The 23,163-nt window shown below is 34.9% G+C and overlaps 3 protein-coding genes and 1 long non-coding RNA gene across 4 annotated transcripts; 3 read left to right on the top strand and 1 right to left on the bottom strand.

The window, feature by feature from the left end:
• Positions 1-990: 990 nt before the first annotated feature.
• LOC149481849 (uncharacterized) lies at positions 991-6,949 on the bottom strand. Its single transcript, XM_089705311.1, has 2 exons — positions 2,381-6,949; positions 991-2,089 (listed from the first exon to the last, which is right to left on the bottom strand). The coding sequence occupies exons 1-2, from the start codon at positions 6,160-6,162 to the stop codon at positions 991-993; spliced, it is 4,881 nt and encodes a 1,626-aa protein (XP_089561437.1). The 5' UTR covers positions 6,163-6,949.
• A 1,190-nt stretch (positions 6,950-8,139) lies between these two features.
• Positions 8,140-9,101, top strand: LOC149481848 (NADH dehydrogenase [ubiquinone] iron-sulfur protein 5-like). The gene is made up of 3 exons (XM_089705095.1): positions 8,140-8,246; positions 8,396-8,613; positions 8,951-9,101. Exons 2-3 carry the CDS (start codon positions 8,401-8,403, stop codon positions 9,038-9,040), a joined length of 303 nt encoding a protein of 100 aa, XP_089561221.1. The 5' UTR covers positions 8,140-8,246; positions 8,396-8,400; the 3' UTR covers positions 9,041-9,101.
• Positions 9,102-10,175: 1,074 nt separating this feature from the next.
• On the top strand, positions 10,176-10,872 carry LOC149481847 (NADH dehydrogenase [ubiquinone] iron-sulfur protein 5-like). Its single transcript, XM_089705096.1, has 2 exons — positions 10,176-10,394; positions 10,708-10,872. The coding sequence occupies exons 1-2, from the start codon at positions 10,176-10,178 to the stop codon at positions 10,795-10,797; spliced, it is 309 nt and encodes a 102-aa protein (XP_089561222.1). The 3' UTR covers positions 10,798-10,872.
• A 9,042-nt stretch (positions 10,873-19,914) lies between these two features.
• On the top strand, positions 19,915-21,918 carry LOC149481846 (uncharacterized). Its single transcript, XR_016316807.1, has 3 exons — positions 19,915-20,453; positions 20,560-20,621; positions 20,696-21,918. It is a non-coding gene; the product is annotated as an uncharacterized LOC149481846 (long non-coding RNA).
• Positions 21,919-23,163: the final 1,245 nt, after the last annotated feature.

The following is a 23,163-nucleotide window of genomic DNA, read 5'->3' as shown; positions in this document are numbered from 1 at the left end:
GTCATTTTTCGTGTCATAGACCCTATTTGACTAATCATAAATGACAACGCACGTCAGATATCAGCTGGTGCCAAAAAAAATCACCGAAGTGGTATTCTAACGCATTCTAGTACGCATAGCATAGTAGGACTTGAGTAGGTCCAAGAGTCTAGGACTGTTGATATTTTTTAAAATATCGAATTTTCGATATATCGATATATGAAATTTGGTATGGAGATATTTTGATACCCGAGAAAGGACATAGGCTACTTTTTATCCCGGGAAAATGACGCAAAACAAATGACGATAATCGATATCAACAGTCCTATGGTAAGGTTTACGTAGTAACTAATACTTAATCTGTGGGTAAAGTGGAAACTCTGTGGTGGAAACGCAACACTTTTTCAGACTAGATTAGAATTTCCTTTTATTTTCTTGTTGGGTATTGCGTTTTTCAAGAAAGTAAAGAGCAGTTAACAGTAAAAGAATACACCTACTTTAGAAACGACATATTTTTTTCATTGAGATAATATTACTACGTATGGAGGAGACACCTCGAACAAAATCTGTGCGCCATTTTTTTGCTCTAACTAAGTTTTAAAAATTATTATCTGGTTAGGTACTTAACGATGAAAGTTATTTGTATAAATCCCAAAAATGCCACTATAAGGGTTTAAAATAAAACTCTAGAGGGCGTATCAAATCGTATATTGTCAACGACCACAATGTTATATTACAGTTTAACAAAACAATTCAATAGCGGCATCTAAATAACTAGTGACGCCATCTATTGGTGAACATCGTGACTTACTTAACTTAGGATTTAACATACCGGCCGCCATGGACGTAGTCCAGCCAAAATAACAACAAATAAAATAACTAAACAAAAAATAACTCAAACTTAAACTTAATCTTTCACAGGTAATAAAATTACCGGCCGCCATGGACGTAGTCCAGCCAAAAGAACAACAAACAAAATAACTTAACAAAAAATACAATTCAAGCTTAAACTTAATCCTTTACAGGTAATAAAATTAATTTGGATAGCGGTCGTTTGATCAAATTTCCCTTGTACTTAAGGGTGACCACACGTGTAAGCTTGTCTAGCCCTGGGTGCTTGTCTACGACGAGACCAAAAAGCCACCTAGTTGGAGGCAAATCATCCTCCTTTACTAATACCACACTCCCAATCTCCGGTTCAGGAGTACTTGCGCTCCATTTGTATCTATGTTGCAATTGCGTCAAGTATTCCCGAGACCACCTACGCCAGAAATCTTGACTCATTCTCTGGGTCAATTGCCACCTTTTCAGGCTATTGACATTGGAGTCTTCATAATTAGCTTCAGGTACCGACACTAATGGCTCGCCGACAAGAAAATGAGCTGGCGTAAGTGGTTGAGGATCCTCCGGATGGTTGGACATCTGACTTATAGGTCGAGAGTTTAAACATGCTTCGACTTGTGTCAAAACGGTGGATAACTCTTCATAAGTGAGCGTTTTATCACCTACAATACGCTTTAGGTGATACTTGGTGGACTTTACGCCAGCTTCCCACAGTCCTCCAAAATTTGGAGCACGGGGAGGGATAAAGTGCCAAGTAGTACCATTAGAAGACAAAAAATTTAGAATCTCTTCAGCAACAGTAGAGCTTTCTAAATGCAAGAAATTTTTGAGCTCTCGTGCACTGCCCACGAACGTGGTACCATTGTCACTCCAAAGTTCAGCCACATGACCTCTACGAGCAACAAACCGCTTAAAGGCTGCCAAAAAGGTTTCAGAGGTCATATCACTGACTGCTTCCAAGTGAATGGCCCGTGTAGCCATACATATGAAAAGGCATATGTATCCTTTCGTTGCATGATGACCACGACCTTTGGCAGTACGAACACTGATTGGACCGGCATAGTCCACTCCGCTTCTCAAAAAAGGTCTATGTGCTGTTACTCGGGACTCTGGTAGTTGCCCCATCATCTGCTGATTCACCTGGGCTGAATGGCGAATACAGGTCACACATTTTTTAATGAATTGCTTCACTGCACCTTTAGCTCCAACAACCCAATACTTGCTCCTCAAATAGTTAAGGACGAGTTGTGGACCACCGTGAAGAGTCCTTTCATGAGCATCGTGTATAAGAAGGTAAGTAAAGTGTGACTTGTACGGAATAATTATAGGGTGCTTCATACCATCGGACAAAGAAGCGTGACGCAACCGTCCCCCTACTCTTAAAACACCATCCTGTCCCACAAATGGATTCAACGAGGTAAGTTTACTTTTCTTATTCAGTTTTTCATTATTCTTTAAATTTTCCATTTCTTCTTCAAAATTTTCTTTTTGACATATCTTAATACATATAATTAGAGTTTCTTGTATTTCCTTAGCAGTTAACGTTTTACTAATATACCTTTCCTTTTCAGGTTTGTTCCAGTGCAACACTCGACGGCAGAATGACAACACTCTGGTAAGTTTTCTAAGAGACGAAAATCTCGAAATTATATTATCTTCACTGGTTACAGCGTGACTACTAATCTTCTGTTTCCGTTCTTCCAGGTTTGTGTCTGCTTCATCTCCCCTTGGATAATCTATGTGATTGCCGTACAACCACTCAGGACCTTGTTTCCAAAGGTCGTTGTTTATAAACTCTGTTGCAGATACTCCTCTGGAGGCGCAGTCAGCGGGATTTTCCTGTGATACAACGTGGCACCACCGACTTCCATCTAACAAGGTATGTATTTCCGACACTCTGTTGGCAATAAAGGTCTTCCATCGACTTGGATGACTCCTGAGCCAAGCCAAGACGATAGACGAATCTGTCCAAGCATGAATTTGATGTTTCGGAACATCTAAAATACCTCTAACTTCATCCAAAAGTCTTGCTAGCAAACCAGCTCCACACAGCTCAAGACGTGGAATTGAGACCTGTTTTACGGGTGCTACACGAGTTTTGGATGTGATTAAACTCACATGCACATTACCATTACTATCAATAATGCGAGAATAAACAATAGCTGCGTAGGCTGCGTTCGATGCATCGCAGAACCCATGCAGTTCCATAGATTGATCATTTAAGCTTGATCGTATCCATCGAGAAATGCGAACGCCTGTAAGAGATTTCAAGTCATTCCTGAAATCTAACCAGCCTTTAAGAAATGACTTAGGAAGTTCGCTATCCCAATCAACGCCAGATAACCATAGCTGTTGGATAAATATTTTGGCCTTTGTCACAACTGGCGCTATCCAACCCAAGGGATCGAATAAGCGAGCAATATCTGAAATAACCTTTCGTTTGGTTATTGGTGATTCCACCGAAGAAAGCTTGACAGTGAAGTGAAAGCTGTCCTCCTCTCTGTTCCAGGTAAGGCCCAATATTTTCATAATTTCGTCAGTTTTGATTTCCAACCCATGGTCTGACTCACTTTTATTTAGCAGCTCTTGACTGTTGCTCGAGAACTTCTGCAGTGGAAACCCACCGCGTTTGAGCAACTCAGTCAATTCCTCGTGAATTTGAATGCCTTCAGCTACCGTATGGCAACCAGACATCATGTCGTCCATGTAGAATTCATTCACAATTCTACTGGCCGCCAACGGAAACTGTTGACCATCCCTATTCACGAGTTCCTTAAGAGTGCGCACAGCCAAATATGGTGCTGGTGATGTGCCAAATGTCACTCGTAACAACCTAAAATGTCTCACTACATCGTTTGGATCATCACGCCATAATAAACGTTGATAGTCAGCATCACCTTCCGCCACTTTCACTTGTCGGTACATTTTAACGATGTCTGCGACAAGTGAAATCGGATAGCAGCGCCACCGCATCAGTAAATGTCGCAATTCGGGCTGAATTGTGGGACCAACCATTAGGTCATCGTTTAACGATGCCCCGTTGGTGCCCTTGCATGAGGCGTCAAACACCACCCGAACCTTAGACGTTGCTTTGTCTTGCCGTATCACCGCATGATGTGGCAGATAAACGGCATCTGGATTGTCAATATCCTCTGCTAAAACTTCTTCCATATGTCCTAGCTCCAGGTATTCATTAATTACCTTAGAATACTGAAATTTCAGATCTGGATTCTTATTTAAGCGTTTTTCCAACATAAGAAATCGCTTACGAGCGATATCTATAGAGTTACCGAATTTACATTGCGGATTATCCGACTTAAAAGGAAGTTTTACAATAAATCTCCCAGATTCATCCCTAGAAGTAGTTTCTTTATATAATTTCTCACAGCTTTCTTCCTCTAGAGTGAGATACTTTTTGGGTTTAGTTGGTTCAGATTCCAACTCCCAGAATTTTTTCAGTAACTCATTCTCATTGCATTGAGTTAAATGCATGCTAACAACATTATTGCAGCTCCCATCCTCAACGACAGTTATACCCTCATCGTGTATTTTGCCAGAGAGGATCCAACCAAACGCTGTATGCTGAGCAATTACAGTTCCTGGCGGACCCCTGACTAATCCCTTCAACAAAATTTGGCTATACACATCAGCACCTAATAAAAGATCTATTTTATTAGGTGTGTGGAACGAAGGATCTGCCAGCTGCAGTGACGTAAACACTGGCAGATTGTGTATCTCAACCTTCTTACTTGGTAAGAATGAGGTCAACTTCGTTAACACATGAGCCTTGACTGTGATGACAAAGCTCGGATTTAGACGAGACTGAATTTTTACCACAACAGAGGACCTTGATAAACAAGGTGATCTCTGGTCACCGCCTAAACCTGACATAAAATTTGTCTCAGATTTCTTTCTGAGACCTAGCAGTTGAACTGCAGCCTCCGTAATAAATGAGGCTTGAGACCCTTGGTCAATCAAAGACCTTAACACCACCGGACTTGAATTAGTTTGTGAAACTGCCTTCACTAAGGCGGTTGCCAACAAAACTTGATTAGTTGTGGACTTGGTGTGTGTGGTAGTGTGTTTATGACGATCAATACTCTCCTCTTGATCCTGGGAAGAATGAATGACATTCCCTACAACTGAAGCATTTCCTTCACCAGGTTGATCAACTTGCGTTGAGCTGGCTGATTTGGGAGTGTTGGTATGAAGTAAAGTGTGGTGCTTTTTTTTACAAATTCTACAACCTGTAGATCGATTGCATTGATAAACTGAATGATTTGGTGTCAAGCAATTGAAACATAAATGGTGGGTTTGAACAAACTTACGTCGTGAGTCAACGGTTTCTTTATGAAATTTCTTACAATTAAATAACTTATGATTTTCTGAACAAAACAAACAATAATTAACACTTGATGTGGCAATGTGAGTGCATGCAGGTTTTTCAGATTTATTTGATTTAGAGTCTAAAAATTCTAAAGATCTATATTTATGCTCCAAAAATTCTTTGAATAGAGTCAAGGTTGGTAGGTCTTCGCAATCATTTGCCTTGGACTCCCACTGCTTCCTGGACTCAGGGTCCAATTTGTGACTCATTATATAAATAACGATTGTGTCCCAGCTAGTAATATCAATTCCTAGGTTTCCTAGAGCACTTAAGCATTCGTTCATGCTATCTAATAATTCTCTTATCGCCGATGACGATTCATGATGTAATACTTTTTGACTCATCAAACGTTTAAGGATATTATTTGACAAATACTTTTTGTTGTCATAACGGTTGACTAGCTGGGTCCAGGAAGCCGTGTAGTTTTTGTCGGTTATTGCTGTATGCCTTAGGAGCTGTTCCGGTTCTCCCAATAAATGAGATTTTAAATAATGTAATTTTTGTACATCATCTAATTTGGTGTTGTTGTGAATTAAAGAAACAAAAAGGTCCCTAAAACTGGGCCACTCAGTATATTGCCCCGAAAATTTGGGTATGGATATCTCAGGTAACTTAACACTGTGGCCTGAATTATTTTCAGAACCGACATTTGACACTCTTACTATTAACAACTTGTCCTTTAATAAGGACTTATAATCTAGGTACATCTCCTCACAGTTATCAAACACTTTATTTAAAACATAATCATTTTGCATCAATACATCCTTTTTAATTTCATAAACAATTTTTTGATGATTTGAGTGAAAAGACGACCATAATTGTTCTAAAAGTTCTAAACGCGCTTCAAGATATCCTATAGTAATTCTATCCCTTGGAGACTTTTTAAAGTTACAAAAATTTCTTTCAATTTTACTAAATATATCATATTGAAGTTTTATATAATTTTCACCCATGATTGTAAGTAAAAACAATTAAGTAATCAATAAATTGAACAGAAAAAATACACAAAAATGCAAAAACAATACCTTAAATTTTACAAATTGTGTCAGCTAATCATCAAAATTAATTCTTTACAAAACAAAACTAACCTTTAAACTTCGTATAATACTATGATTATGCAAAATGACACTAATATTAAATGTTGTTTAAATCTACAACAATTATAATACCTTTTACTTTAACACGTAAAAAACCACTGTAAACATAAAGTAAGAAATGTAACCCAAATAAAGTTCTTAAATTTTTACAAGTAAAACAATCAACCTTTAACAACTATAAATATTACTGACTTTAAAATTTTACAAGTGTTAGATACACAACATAACCTTCACAACTTGACAAGGTTAAACACAATATTTTTCTAAGTTAATGATACAATCGTTAAAATTATTCTAAGTGTTTGAACACATTTATTCACTTGAAAATCGGGCATAGGTTCCCCGTCGGATCACTTTTTAACGAATTATTCTAAGTCCTAATCACTTTGAATTTAACTAAGTTAATATTTCTATGTTGAAACATGCAATATCTTGAATCTTCTAAGTTAACTTCTCCTTGTAATTAAAGTTCAAAATTGTACTCACGATTAATGTTCGGTAATTGTCCCACACATACACACTTAACTTCCTTTATTACGATGACATCTGACAAGTGACGTTACTTGTCTTTTGACCTTGACTGTTGACGGCTGCTGTGACAGTGTCAAGGTTGACACTTGATGACACTGACAGGTGACACGGACTGTTGACAGCTGACGTCTGACAGTTGACACTGACGTTTGACAGCTGACAGGTGACACGGACTGTTGACAGCTGACACTGACGTTTGACAGCTGACAGCTGACACTGGCAGGCTTGCCAGGTGCTCCCCTCTGCAATGGCTGCTCCTCTTCAGATAGGCGACCAAGGGGCTCCCCTCCGCAATCGTCTCTCGTACCTCTCAGGTGTCTCAGGGGGTGCTCCCCTCCGCAATCGTCTCTCGTACCTCTCAGGTGTCTCAGGGGGTGCTCCCCTCTGAGGTAAAAGTTCAGGCGCCAGCAGGTGTCAAAGGGGCACTCTCCCCTCGGTACTAGCAAGTACCTACTGCCTCAAGGCGCTGAACGGACTCATTCACAGTCAACCGCAAGGCACCAGTCCCGGTACTCTCGAAGGACCATGTATAAATCCCAAAAATGCCACTATAAGGGTTTAAAATAAAACTCTAGAGGGCGTATCAAATCGTATATTGTCAACGACCACAATGTTATATTACAGTTTAACAAAACAATTCAATAGCGGCATCTAAATAACTAGTGACGCCATCTATTGGTGAACATCGTGACTTACTTAACTTAGGATTTAACATATTCCTTTGCACTTTTCCGTATTATTTGTATTATTTGTGCAATATCGTAACACACACGAAGGCATGTTTGATGCGTTTCACTTTAAAACCATTAAAAAATACCGCTCAACATACGTCACATGACGTATGTTGAGTGGAACATAAGTGATGTAGGCGGTGTCGTCTCCATATTAATATTATCTCAATGATTTTTTTGCGATTTTTTCTCTTCCGGTTGGAGAATGTGTTCGAAATTTAATTAAGAAAGTTTTCAAAAACAAACTTTTGAAACACGGGCAGTGTGCAGCCAGTATCATCAAGTCAGGATCTGATGATGAAATCTCGAGGAAAATCTACTGAAAGGCAATACAACCAATACAACAATAGCAAATAGACATAGGGCGTATTCAGAAAGAAAGCTTGAAACTTGTAAGCGCTTATAAGCGCTTATCGGCGCATGTCAGCGCTGGTAACCCGCGCAGGAAAATATATGAACATGACAAGCGCCGATAAGCGCTTATAAGTTTCAAGCTTTCTTTCTGAATACGCCCATATTTTCTTGCGAAGATGAAAAAAAAAACAATTTATTTGACGTCAAACGTCAACATGTGACACTTTCAAAAGTGTCACTGACCACTGTCAGCTTTTTTTGTTTCAGACTGTGGTTTCAGATAAATTTTGAAGATAGAACAACAATAGTTGCGTAAATTACAAGGTAAATACAGTGTTTAGCATACAATTTTCACCATTTAGTAATTGTAGGATGAAACAATTCAGAAAAATATGTACACTACAAAGAACTGAATAAAACTCAAATTATTTTGTTTACGTAATTCTAACCTTATTATTTTATTAATATTATAGCAAAGATGTCGATTTCACCGTTCCTCCGTTCTCCCTTCACGGACCTGACTGGAGGCATGTTCAGCCACCAGCTGCTAGGTACATGCCAAAAGGAAGAGATGCGTTATATGGACTGCCTTGAAGCGTACGGTTTGGACCGCGGTAGGACCAAGTGCGCATACTTATTCGCGGACTTTCATGAATGCCAAACGAAAACCAAGCAATTTAAGAGATTTGCGGTATGTATCAGGTTATAGTGAACCTACTTATTAACTTATACAGTTAAGACAACAGTATGTATTATAAAAAATTAATTAATTAATATATCCTTCCACTTCTTAAAATGTTGATAAGATTTGACTTTGATTTTTTAATAAATTATTATGCTTCAAGCCAGGGTTGAACTTATAACATAAGTACTTCTCTTTAGGTCTGTCTGCTTGAAATCATAAACTCTTGCTTAATAAAATATTTAAATATCACAAGTTCTAGAAAGGATACATCAAAGCATTTATATCTTTGTATATAACTTTCATGGCTTTCATAATTTTCAATTATTTATTTTTTTGTTTGTAGGCAATGCGCAAGGAACGTGAACGTCAAATTGCTGAAGGCAAATTGACAGGAGACAAACAATATGTAACACCAAGAATTGATAGTTTTTAATCAATTAAATTTATGTGATGCCGTTGTAAAAATAAAATTGTAATATAGTGATTTTGTTTCAGTGAGTTAATTTCTTACTTTCATTATGCTTATATGAATGTTTAATAGAACCCAGTTCTACATAAATGATTACACATGCTCAATCACACTTAACATGACTTCATCAAATTTTAATAAAATGATTTACAAAATGTATATGTACACGTCATACATATCAGGAACTACTGGTCCGATTTGAAAAATTCTTTCGGTGTTAAATAGCCTATTCATCGAGGAAGGTTATATATATTATGTATATCATGATGTTAAGACGTTGGTCTTTGACAGGAGCGGAGCAAAGCGGATAAAACCGCGGGCAGAGCTATAGCTTATAAAATTTACAAAATAGGTACTAGCGAATCATTTGATAGTTATTATTTATTGGATTATTATTTCATGGGATTGCTACAAAAAATTCCAAAATGATAAAATATGTATTATTTAATAATTATGATCCTAAAATAACATCATAATAATTATAGTGTAAAGGTGCACTCACACACATCAGTCACCGTCAAGTCACCGATGACTGATCGGTGACGGTTTGTGTACGTATCCACAAACACCAGTCACCGTCATGTTGTCCGTCAGTCACGTCGCCGGTTTGACTGAATCATTGAACACATACATCAGGTTAGTCAGTGATTAGACGTGTGTCACGCTAGAGAACATGTAGCAATTATTGACGGTAGCACGACGCTGACTGAACTGAGACGTGACGGCACCGGGTGAGTGGGGATAAAAGTATGATACATGGATGGAAAGATTATTTGACGTGCCTGACCGGTGACGTCACTGATAGATTTCGTGCCGGTGACTGTCGTGTGGGAACAGAGTCATACTAGAACTATTGATACATATTTTTTTTAATCCTGTCCGGTGACGTGCCGTGACGGTGACTGATGTGTGTGAGTGCACCCTTATGCTTATAATTAATATTATGGCCTTTTTATTGAAGCAAAAAATGGTTGACAACAAAAATAAAAAATAAAAATCTTACAAAAAAAAGTATTTAAATAAACTTCACATTCTCTTTCCTTGACAAATGTCATTGATAATAAATTTCTCGAAATTATAATAATTATTCTTAATTACGATGTCGGATATCGTTTCTCCCGTAATCCGAACGGTCTTCACCGATATTACTGGGGCAATGCTAAGTTATCAGATGTTAGGGCGCTGTGCGAAACAAGAGATGGATATGATGAACTGCATGGAAGCATACGGGTATGGCCGAGGTGTTCGCAAATGTAGAGATTACATAGACGAGTATCACGAATGCCATACTAGAAAGAAACAATTTGCGAGATTTACGGTTAGCAATTTTTCGGGAGATACGGTTTGCTTTAATTTTGAGTAGGCATCTTAAATTAATCCACATTTGTTCTGTAGTATGCTGAATGTCTAAGTTGCAAGTTGCAACATAAACCTAAATTCCCAGTAAAATTCATAAATTTTATTTGAAAGTAATGGAAAGCTGAAAGTAGGTAAAAATTATATAATATGAAATACACATACCCACATAGATTTCAAATTAAAATAGTTAAAGAAAAGAGAATGTATAATGGTAATTTTTAATTTATTACAAAACTTATTATTAGTAAATAATATTTAATTAATTTTACTAGGCCATGCGTAAGGAGCGCGAAAGACAGATCGCCTGCGGCCAGCTGACTGGAGACAAGCAATATGTAACACCAAGAATCGACAGCTATTGATCAATATATTAGCTAGAATTTGAATGTTCAAATGCATTTAATTATTTAATAAAGTACTTACGATACATATTAAAATTTATTCCATTAAGCAAAAGAGACGTTCCCATACATTAAAAGGTTGAAATTGTTGGAAATGTCAACATGCAATCAGCGGCGGCCTTAGGGGGTGGCGAACGGGGCAATCGCCCGGGGCCTCGCTCTTGCAGGGGCCTCGCGCAACAACCCACCCAAGCAAATTTAAAAAAATGAAAATGTGTGCGTGTACTGAGTATGTTCATGCGTGTGTATGAAGGAAGCGACGATAATATCTCGGTGCTGAAATACATAATAGACAACAAATTAACTGAAGTTTACACCACTATCGAAATAGTCCTGAGAATTATTGCCACCACACCTGTGACAGTTGCGTCTGCTGTAAGGAGTTTTTTGAGGCTTAAAATTATTAAAACATATTTGAGGAATTCAATGACAAAAGATCGGCTTTCAGCCCTTGCTATTCTTTCAATCGAAAATGACGTAGCTCATTCGTTGGATTATTGTGCTTTAATTAAAGATTTTAGCCTTAGGAAAAGCCGCAAACATCAATTTTAAAATTTATCATCTCTGTAAATTTGTTAATTTGGTAAATCTTTCTATGTATAAATCCATACTAATATTATAAATGCGAAAGTAACTCTGTCTGTCTGTTACTCAATCACGCCTAAACTACTGAACCAATTTTCATGAAATTTGGTATGGAGATATTTTGATACCCGAGAAAGGACATAGGCTACTTTTTATTGCGAAATATGTACCACGGGCGAAGCCGGGGCGGACCGCTAGTATATAAATATTTTAAAACTCAAATTTTATTCATTTGTATAACTTTATCATTTCTCCTCAAACATGACAAATACCTAAACCAAACAACCAGACCTACATTCGCATCACATACATTTCACGAAGAGCAAAGGGCCTCGCAAAGGGCCTGCCGCCTGGAGCCTCGCAATGGGTAAAGCCGCCGCTGCATGCAATGCAATGAAGAAAGTATGCAGTGTTTTTTTTTAACTTATTCTTCATATCCTACTTTTACTAAAGACGCATAGACGCGGTTAGGCGGATGTGAGGATAAGTAGCAAAGAAATCTAAATAACAAGACACATAGAAGTGCTATAATGTCATAATTCGTATGAAAACCGCTGTCGCCAACTAATCAACACATTCAAACCGAAAGCTAAACAGTACACACAAGTAAACTATGCCTTTTATTGGACAGCTTGATTTTAGTGAGAATTTACGGTTTATTTTAGAATAACATCCCTAAGTATATGAGACTTTTTGCTCCAATACGAACAAAACGTGATAATAAGAATGGTCGACTGTGTCATTCATTGTTATTTCGATTACTATGGTGACACTCGTAATACTTGTAAATATTCTATAATTTTAAGGAAAAACGGCATTATTTCTAAAAAAATATATTTTCCGATGAATTATTATTCCTTTATAAGTATAATTACAACTTGTGGAAGAATTTCCGCAATGGGAATTGCTGAAACACACCATGTATACACCTTAGATTACAAAATAAAATACAGATGGAGCATGTCAATCATTCATCGCCCTTGTCAAAGATAATACGAAATCAAAAACGAATACGTTCCTCCGCTAGTGCTATAGCGATTCTAGTGTCATGCAATACGTCAAAAGGGGTTTGATATTTTAGTAAAAAAATGCTGTCTTGTGATATTAAAAGTAAAACGCTGTAAAACTTGTACCCGAAAACAAACAAAAAGATAAAACATCGTTTTACAGATTTTCTGTAGATTATTTGGCTTATTTAATTTTGTATACAAATAATAATTTTACAAATACGAAGGAATTCAAAACTTCAACGTATGCTGCCAGTATTTTGAAAATGAATTTGCCATTTTTAGGGGTAAAATGGTTAAAAGATATTCGGGGTAGTGCTGTTGGATTTTTCGATCGTGAATGTGATTATTATTTTGTATAGTGCAATAAAAGTTCATGGTCATTATTAGATTATTTTAAAAAGCATTATACATTTTTTTGTTACTTTTATAAAAAGCGTCGTTTTAGCTTGCGATTTAATTCATGTGAACACATGATGGATATGATGAAAATAAAATGTCCCGCATTCTCGACTAAAACCTACCGCTATTCGCATTCATATGTTTTGAAAAATAAAAACTTTTTTTAATGTAATTTATTTAATAAATTTAATGTAATTTACTTATTTAATAAAAATTGAATAAAATTATTTTGTCCATGTATAACTTTAGTAGATAGGTGATAAAATAATTTTTACAATATTATAAAATAATATCAAAAACCCGAATTTATATTAAAATAAAAATTAAAACATGACTGCTAATAATTTATGTAGCCTACGTCACTACCACCACAGCTACCTTCATAATTCAGATGATTGCAATGACACCTCATAAGTCACAACTCAAAATCGATCCAACAGTTTATACTGCAGGGCGTGTCAAAGAAATATTATACATACATACCTACACTCGAAAAACATAACCCTCTTTCTTCCGTAGTCGGGGAAAATTTTGGGAAAATTTTCAATATCTGGTAACATAACACCCACACAGAAGCACCGTGTACGTACAGTGCAACGGCGAAATGACAGCACACATAGCTTTATGGAAATGACGATAAATTATTCGGTTTAGTTCGGCAACGCTCCATCTGTCTTTTATTTTGTAATCTAAGGTATACACTCATACGTTCTCCAGAGCAACTGAACAGTGACGAATGCACTGGTGATGTGAAAATCACCTGAGTGGCGACAAGGTCACGCTTACGACTTCTAGTGTCTTGTTATTTAGATTTCTATGATAAGTAGTTAAGCTTCGCGCAAAACGATGTAGTTTTTTTTATATTATGAAGTAAATCCCCAGACCCCAAGCCTCTTATATGGGCAATAACAGCGACGAAGCATCAATCACACCGCCTGCCTTTATTGAAGCATTAAAAATCTGTTGTTCCAATAAAAAATACACACATTGATGGACATACTCCAATTAATAATTATCACGTATCATTCGCCTAATGAAATACCTATTTTATTTTACATTCTTTAACATCTTTGTCCGACCAATACCTCCACAGTTTTTGTCCCTTAAAGTCACGGTCGGTCGAAGTTTTTTTCTGCGCAATTTTGGCGCCAAAGCATTTCAATGATTCCAATCTGACACCTGTACCTACATAATGGAATAGTTAGCGTATAATATGTGACCGCCCACGATAATTAATCATGCGTTAGTTTTGAATATGGTTGTTTTTGTGTGACAAAATATTTATCTGATCTATGAACAATGTGGGCACTACATAATACGAACTACATAGTACTATGAGATACCTTTATCAAAATTATTTTAATGTAATGTTGTACATTACACAGTATATCCGACATACGCGATATTAAAGATAATATCTTACACATTTCCTATTAAAAATTAGTATGTAGATAGGTATTTAAAAAAAAGTTCGAATTTATGGGAAGCAAGGAATGTAGCGTAAGAGTTAGGTATTAGTTTGATCAATATAATATGTATGTGCATACCGCATATGGCTCGATAGACCTTTAAAATTTAATAATATTTTATGCTTACGTTTATTTAGTAGTCAGATATGCACTTAACGAGCACAGGCTATATTTTGATATATTCAGACAACATCTGGTTTTATGTAGATATGTACCTACCCACCTATATCGAGACAGTTCCTTCACCTGTGACCAAATTCGTAAATCTAACAATATTATAATTAGAATCAATACTGAAGCCAAATATAATGTAGTATAATCACACCTAACCAGCAAAAAAGTGTTTGTTACATACTTTTTAAAGATCACCGGTTTGTGGAGGTCCTTTGGCGTCACGATTTGATTAAATTATAAAATAGTTGTCTAGAACATTGAATAATATAAGGTCACTGACCGGCCTTTGTTGATGAAATACGATGGAAGGTTAAATCAGACTATGTCCAGGTAGTTGACAAAATCGAGCGGTGGCCCTATGAATAACAAATATTGAGACGGAAAACTGCGGGCCATTAGTAGTTTGGGGTTCCGCAATCTTATAAATCGTTCAATATATTGTAATAGGTGCCCCTATTACATATTGAAATTAATAACCATTGCAATATTATTTCTTTAAGTATCTTGTTAAAATCGTTATTGAAAATTGACTCTCAAAAAATGAACAAGAAATTGCGTATAATAGGTACCTATTATCAATATTTTTTACGTAACATCTAACCGTATAGAATTACAATTGTGTGCCTAATTTCGAAAGCTCCAAACGAAAACTATTTTTGGTAGCAAGAAATTCGTTTTATAACTTGATGCAAATCAACTGAAACGCTATACCGTAATGTAACGATTGAATTATTCTATCTCGTATGTTGTTTTTTTAACCGACTTCAAAAAAAGGAGTACCTATATTTTTATATCGAGTAATTATAGCTAGCAATCTTTTTAAAGAAATGAATATGGATATTAGAATTTATAGACGAAAATCGCTATAATTTACTTATTGGTACATTAATATTTAAATTAATTCACAATTAGTTGGGTATAATATTTTTTCATCAATCATAGATTCAATTATGCACCATACTTATTATAATAGATCCCAGTAGGCATGTAAAGTCTTACAAATAAAAACCTATGATCCACATAATATAAATAATAGTTCTAAATACATAGTCTTAACAATAATAGAGTTAAAAATTTAAACGCAAACAAGGTATATTTAGGTTGCCGCATTAATATCTACTTTAGGCGTGTATTGATTGAATAAAAAGTCAATAAAATACCTAATATTAGTTTTAGAATAAAGTCCAGGCACGCTTTTAATGATCGTAGAACTCAAATGATAAATCTATCCATTTATCAATGTCAGGCGATAAGATCACTTATTGTTAAATGTCATCAGCTCTCTAACTATTGGTCCGTCCGCGGCCGACCCAAGTGGTGCGGATTCTTTAATATAGATAGGACAAAGACATCAGGTTGAACAATCTTATGAATCGTTTTTAGATCAAATACCTTTTTTCTCAAGATACGTTTATTCCGATGCGATGTTTTTTGCACCTCGTGAATGGGCTGTTTCCGTACGGTACATCGGTTTGAAAAAGAAAATTTGATTTTTGAATCGTCTGTCAAAAAACGTCGCTCGTGGTCTTCGATGTTAAAAAAGTATTGAAAACGCTCAGGGTAAAAAATAATGATGGTGAAAAAACTATAACTTTGTCAAAAGGATCATGTATATTTTTAATTCGTTTGTCTCTTTACTGCGGGAAAAAACTTTATTGTTATCCACGATTTTCATAGCACGTACTAACTACCTTTTTATTCTAGTCAACTATTCTGAGCATTCGCGTGTTTACATGTTTTCAGCTCCCTATTTTTTGTTCCGCATGAAACAAAAGATGAGTTTTTATTTCCTAATTTTCGTTAAAGGCCAGTAAGTTTTCAAATGAACTAGAGTGCATAATATGAATGATTTGCTTTGACTGATACCTAAGTTTCTCCTTCATCCACTAGCACTACAATTACACGGTATATCGCGAAACATACATTTGATATATTATCTGCATTGATATAAGTATTATTTGAAAACAGCCAAAACAAAAATAACCACCTCGCTTATATTAATTCAGCATCAGAACGATATTAAATCTGACGGTCGCATCGATCATTCAGTGTTTTATCAATATAAAATGAATGTATTAATTATACATACGGTTGACTCTGAATCACAAATAGTCCGAACTCCTTAGAATAATTATATGGGACGCGAAAATAAGAGCTCCGTTATACATATAGCTAGTACATAGGTACTTATCCCGAAGAGTCACTTGGAACACAAAATGTAAAGTGTGATGGTGACTGATAAATCATTTATTGAACACTAGCTGTGCTCCGCGGTTTTACCCGCAATGCTCCGTTGGCCCTAGCGAGATGATATAGTGATATAGCCTATAGCACAGATTAGAAACTAGGCACTAGCCTATAGCCTTCCTCGATAAATGGGTTATCTAACACCGAAAGAATATTTCAAATCGGACCAGTAAGTAGTTACCGAGATTAGCGCGTTCAAACAAACAAACAAATAAACTCTTCAGCTTTATAATATTAACTGTGATTTTATAGGTTAGGTACCTAACAATATTTCAGATTTTACCGCAAACTTGGATAGCCTGTATTTTTACATAATATTAACTAATAGAAAATAATTTAAATTCTGGATATGATATTAATTAGAATCGGTTATTTTATGGACACTTTAATATATCTTATGATTAATTATCTTTGCTTAAATATAGATAGTTAATTAGGTACTAGGCCACCAATTTCCATTAAATTATTCAGTTTTTTTTTATTTTCAAGTTTTTTTTTGTTCTTAGATAAAAGAGGAAAAAATAGGCAATGGAAAATTTCTTTCCAATTTTCAAATAACATCAATATGCACACACCTTAATTAAATTACGAATAAAAAGATGCGGTCAATCGAATGCGAGATCGAATGATATGAAAATCGAGTTTTTTTTTTATTTCTTGGAAATGACAACTTGAACAAAATCACAGTCATAGAGGCTTAGATTGTAATATATACTCTAAGCATAGAGGTAGGTACTGTTTTAACATATCAAATGGGATTGGAATGCTAATATTATAGAATTATTTTGAAGGTAATTCATCACTCGTTGCAAACCGTATAAATGTTTGTAACCACTGGATTTTTCCACTTAAAAATAGACTGTTTACAAGCAACCATATATATATCCCAGGCACACGAACGAAATGATTTGAAATTTAAATTATTTCCCTGTCTCATTCCATTTTATATGTTACTGTTCCGATTTTGAGATCATTTCTTGTTGTAATGTATATCCTTGACTGCTGTTTTCGTTTAAATATGTACTTCAAGAAATGGCTCGTTGAAACTTCCGTCCTTGTGCAGTTTTAAGGATTTTTGTGTACCTACTTATTGCAAATTTTGATAAAATAATGATTATTGTATGATTCAATTGAATTCAAAATTATACAAACCGTTATTTTTATTTCATTTGCATTATGGATTTAGGTAATCGAACAGATGTAATTTAGTATCAGGTGATTAAAAAACCTAAAAACATGTTCGTGTTCCTTTCACATTCGATTGCATACATTAAAAATGTTGTAGGAGGTTTTCTTTCAGAAGCATTCAGCGCCAAGAATGTTTCCCCAAAGCAATATACCTACCTATAAAAAAGTAAATATAATGTAAGTAATATATTTAGCTTTTATTTAACAACCTTTAATAACCTTTAACAATAACAACCTTTAACAAGTTAATGAAAAAAGTTACTGGCTGTTAAATAAAAAAGGCGGCGCAGATAGAATTAAAAAAAAAATACGATCGTTCTTATTTCAAACTCAAATTCTCATGTGCGATTTTCCTAATTGCAATTAATGTATTTTAAGTATAATAAGTGCTTCTTTGCTATTTTAATGAATATTATATTAACCTTTAACTTCAGTGAATGAACAAAAATAATAAGTACATAATAGGTAAGTATACTTAGTACTAAGTACATATATATGTTAACTTGTAACTATGATGAAGTTAAAAAAAATTCGTTTTAATTTCGCATTAACGTTCGTAGCGATTACCTAATATCGTAGAACTTAATTGGTATTAAGGTACGTATTTGAAATGAAAACTTCTTTTATTGCGTTTTTTGTTAGGGAAAAATCTTAGGGTTAGGGTTCCCTGCACACGACATGCTAATTATGAAATTTCAATTAATTCTAAGTTAGATGTAAAGTTACCCACTGGTGGGTCTACAGGTATATCTTCTTATATATAATAAAACCGGCCAAGTGCGAGTCGGGCTCGCGCACAAAGGGTTCCGTAGCAGCAAATATAATAAATTACAGTTAAATCAACCTATCTCAAAAACTATAAGAGATACTTTGATCAAACCAAAAATCGTTGAAAGAGTTAATTAGCATGCATCACCTCTATTTTTTTTAGAATTTTATACCCCGTAGTTATAAAAATAGAGGGGGGGGGACATACTTTTTACGACTTTGAGAGCTGATATCTCAAAAACCGTTCACTTTAAGAAAAATGTTTTTTAGAAAACTTTATATCATTTTAAAAGACCTTTCCATTGATACCCCACACGGGTATGTACATCGAAAAAAAAAATTTCATCCCTCAGTTACATGTATGGGGGGCCCCACCCCCAATTCTTTTTTTTACTATTTAGTGTCATATTTTTGTAGCGGTTCATACAACACATATTCCCATCAAATTTCATCACTGTAGTACTTATAGTTTCCGAGTAAATCGGCTGTGACAGACGGACAGACGGACAGACGGACAGACGGACATGACGAAACTATAAGGGTTCCGTTTTTGCCATTTTGGCTACGGAACCCTAAAAATGAATCGCAAAATGTGTTGGTAAGCGCATAACTCGAGAACGGCTGAACCGATTTCGATAATTCTTTTTTTATTATATTCCTTGAAGTACGAGGATGGTTTTTATGTAGAGAAAACGTAAATATGTACCACGGGCGAAGCCGGGGCGGACCGCTAGTTTATTATATTTTTCCCCGTGTATCTAGTATCTACCGAATGGTAGGTAGTGAGTCTACGGGTAATTGAAATTAAAATTCATTTTACATGTAGTCCACCGTTCTCATGCTTTGAACGTAGTTTAATTTGGCGACAGTCGGACCGCTAATTCACAGTCTTAGTAATAGGGTCCCGTTTTCCAATTTGTGTACGGAACCTTTAAAAGGACGTAGTAAACTTAATAATATGTACTTAATAGGTTTTTAATTTTTATCCTAAGATTCTTATTCCTTCAGCAATTTCATCTCGCTTTATCGATATGCAGATTGCTATTTATCAAAAATAAAATAAAATTATTATTTATTATTATCAATAAATACTACGTTGAATAATATCATGTCACACTTCTATACTACCAAACAAGGTGAAATGAAAGTGACAGTATGTATACATAATCAATGACACGATTTGAAATGACAAACTTGCATTAAGGTGATGAATTAATTTTTCTAACATTTACGGCCCTTTTTAAACCTTCGTAATTTTTATATTATTAAAGTTGTTGTGATGAAAATTCTTGACAAGAAAGTTCAATAGTAACACAATACGTCTACCGTTTTAGAAACATGATTCCATGATATTTTCTCGATAGAAAAAAAATACAAAGTTCTCATTGTTATTTTTTTTTAATCTCTGGCATCTTCAAAATAACAAACGTAAAGTTACGACTTTTTGGATATTAACTATAAAATATACAACCTATACGTCTACCGATTTAGAATTTTGAAATATGCGATGGTTTTGAAATAAACAACAAATACTTGAAATTAGCGCGCGACCAGCCAATATATCGAGAGCCGCCCTGTACCTTCCTACCCCGATCGCTGCACGAGTCATTCCCGCTACGGCCGTCACACGGGGAACTTGTGTCGCTCGCGCAATCGTAAAAAAGGGTGACAACACGATAAGACAAAATGAGACAAATGGGGACAATAAAGAAAATAAGAAGAAGAAACATAAAGGTTGGAGGAAAAAGAATGCTTACAATTGGAACAAATTAATGAAGTAAGTTGGTTTTATTTTAAATTTGATGATAATTGTATTATAGACGATGTTTGATATGTACGAATGTGTAAGGTTTTTTCATTTATAGCATAGATAATCTTTTCAGAAATCCGGAATCCAGAAGGAAAATAAACCCACTGATTGTTCACAATGTGAACCCACTCCTTCGTAAGTACCTTTATTCAGTCAAAAATGTATGTTATCAACGCTCTACTGGTTTTATCGCATGATTCCATTTTTAGCAAAAAGCAACAAAGTGCAAAGAAATAAAAAATCATGGTGAACTTAGTGGAAGTATGGTGGACCTAATATGGAACAGGAGCTCATTGGAGTAGTATTATATTTAAAAAAAATACGAAAAAATTTCAAGAATTACATTTCTTAGTAGGTGGTAGATAAGTATGTTGTATAAAGAATTTGATGTTGATATTTATTTCATTTATACTTACTACACCTGTGCGGGAAATTGCTTAGTACTAAAACAGGTTTATATTCATATTTACATAGTAATGTGAGTTTTCATTTCGAAAAATTTTGTGTAAGTATATTAAATTGAGTTCCTGGGTGATCTGGAAACACGATTGGGCCCGGAAGATGGCGCTGCAGTCACTCCTCCTAATCACATGAACCGATTTGGATGAATATTTGTGTGCACATTTCATTGTTGTGGGATGATTGGTTGATTCGTTTTCACATTAGCTAATATTATGTATTTTTGTTGTTAGAAAGTAAACTTAATTTAATGTTTATAATACATTATTATTGGTATAAATAAGCCAGTGTTCGTCTCACATTGCCGTACCTGCCTACCTACCCTACCAGGGCCTAACTTTGTTCTGGCTATTTTATTTTGATTATTTGTAATGAATAATTACAATTATAATAGAGTGCAAAAAATAAATACATGCGTCAATATATTTTGTGTTTTTTTTTTAAACAATTTTTTTATTTAAAAAAATATCATTCCGACCGCGGCTTTGCCCGCGTGGAATTAGGTTATATCGTGAATCCTGTTTTATCCCACAGAAGTGTTCAGTTCGGATAAAAAGTATCCTATGTGTAAATCCAGGCAATTAGCTATATTTTATCAAAATTGGTAATGTAGTCTTGACGTGATTAAGTAACAACTAACAAAAAAATATACAAATTAACATCCAAAGTTTTCCAAAGTTTTTGTAATAAAGTAAACATTACGAAATAATAATAATTAATAATTATTAATAATGTCTAAGTAGTTGTTAAAAAGAAGATTATTTGTTTATAAGCAAGAAAATAAAACCAATGAATCAACAATAAAATAAATGTATAACAATATTATAACTGTATGACGACTCCATACATGTTTGTCCCGAGTCGGCCAGCGGCAGCGCGGCGAGTTTGCAAGAATGACTTCGCGCACACCCGCGTTCGCGATAGCGAGCTATTAGACTCCGCCCGCCAGGCAGTGGATTTTTTTTTGTGTATCGTCTTAATTGGAGATACGACATTTTTAATAATTGATAAATAGGGTTGTCACACTGAAGAATTTTTCTTCTTTTTTCAGATTTTTAAAAAGAAGACATGTTTTAATGAAAAGCTAAGTATTATTACATATTTAAAAAAAATAATTAATGTACAAAAAATGGATAGGGACAAGTCGAGATGACAAAGTCGAATATGGTGTTTTTTATAGTATGTAGATAGATAATAACTAACAAGTTAAAGCAATCTATCATACTAATTAACATAATTAAAAACATTATTAACTCTTATCACCTAGGCCCTAAGTCTTAGGTATATAAAAAATATTTTACAAGCTAGATTCGGACAGAAAAAAAAAACTGGCTAAATTGCTCCGAGTTTTGAATTTATAAGTTTGAGATTGAGATGATAGGTACTACAGAGGAATTTAATGAATATGAGATTTTATAATTTAAAAACTATAAATAATATTTTTTCCTAACCCTAAAGCCATATTGGTAAGCACAGAACTTACAGTTCCTAATTAAGTTTTGTGGTATGATTCTGCACAGTGGTTATGTTCGCTATCATATCATGACAGATTGTATAATAATTTAGCAAAACCAGTATTAAAAACTTAGCATCTGAATGTGTGATAACACATTCGAACTTGTTTTTTTTTTCTAAAAGTTTTCACCTGTGTTGATGGAGAATCTCTTATTTTAGTTAACTTTTATATTTTCATAATTATTGCGATTCGATTATATAAATTAATCAAGAAGTTGTGACTCGAGACTAAACGAGCGTGCAAATATTAAATCAAAAATTATAAAGATATCTAAGTACACATATTCTATATCAGTTGTGGTGTATGCCAAATCAGTGAAGAGAAAATATCCCAAGCCCAAGAAAATCGGCGACATATCGTTATCTAAGTAATATGAGCTGATTTTTATATCACTAATATGTAGGTACACAGTACTCCAAAAGTAATAATGCGCATAGAAATCTTCGTCACTATTCGACAACTGACATATTCCCGGAGCGTCCGAAGATGATATTTATATAGAGTGGTTAAATGCATTTCCTTCATGCATAATTAGTCAAATTATGTGTTTTGTGCTAAAAGAGATTAATATTGATTTGTAAGTAACGATTTTGTTTCGATAATTCCTTGTAAGTAAATAGCGAGGATAACCCCACGATTGCGAATATATTGATTTACTTGGAAAATTTTATAGTACTTTAAAAGTGTCTTACTGAAGCTGGT

The sequence above is a fragment of the Colias philodice genome, chromosome 16, assembly GCF_061535455.1.
Source record: "Colias philodice isolate Cphi_HAF_F1 chromosome 16, ilColPhil1 Martin Lab GWU primary, whole genome shotgun sequence".
Taxonomy (NCBI): Eukaryota; Metazoa; Arthropoda; class Insecta; order Lepidoptera; family Pieridae; genus Colias; species Colias philodice.
Note: the sequence above shows the minus strand (reverse complement) of the source record. Positions and strands in the feature narration are given on the sequence as shown.

Bases quoted from the DNA above. Each gene is read 5' to 3' on its own strand.
- LOC149481849 (XM_089705311.1), bottom strand. From the start codon at position 6,162: ATGGGTGAAAATTATATAAAACTTCAATATGATATATTTAGTAAAATT. The intron at 2,090-2,380 runs GTATATTAGTAA...TGCTCATGAAAG, and splicing joins AACAAACCTGAAAAGGAAAG to GACTCTTCACGGTGGTCCAC.
- LOC149481847 (XM_089705096.1), top strand. From the start codon at position 10,176: ATGTCGGATATCGTTTCTCCCGTAATCCGAACGGTCTTCACCGATATT. The intron at 10,395-10,707 runs GTTAGCAATTTT...TAATTTTACTAG, and splicing joins AACAATTTGCGAGATTTACG to GCCATGCGTAAGGAGCGCGA.
- LOC149481848 (XM_089705095.1), top strand. From the start codon at position 8,401: ATGTCGATTTCACCGTTCCTCCGTTCTCCCTTCACGGACCTGACTGGA. The intron at 8,614-8,950 runs GTATGTATCAGG...TTTTGTTTGTAG, and splicing joins AGCAATTTAAGAGATTTGCG to GCAATGCGCAAGGAACGTGA.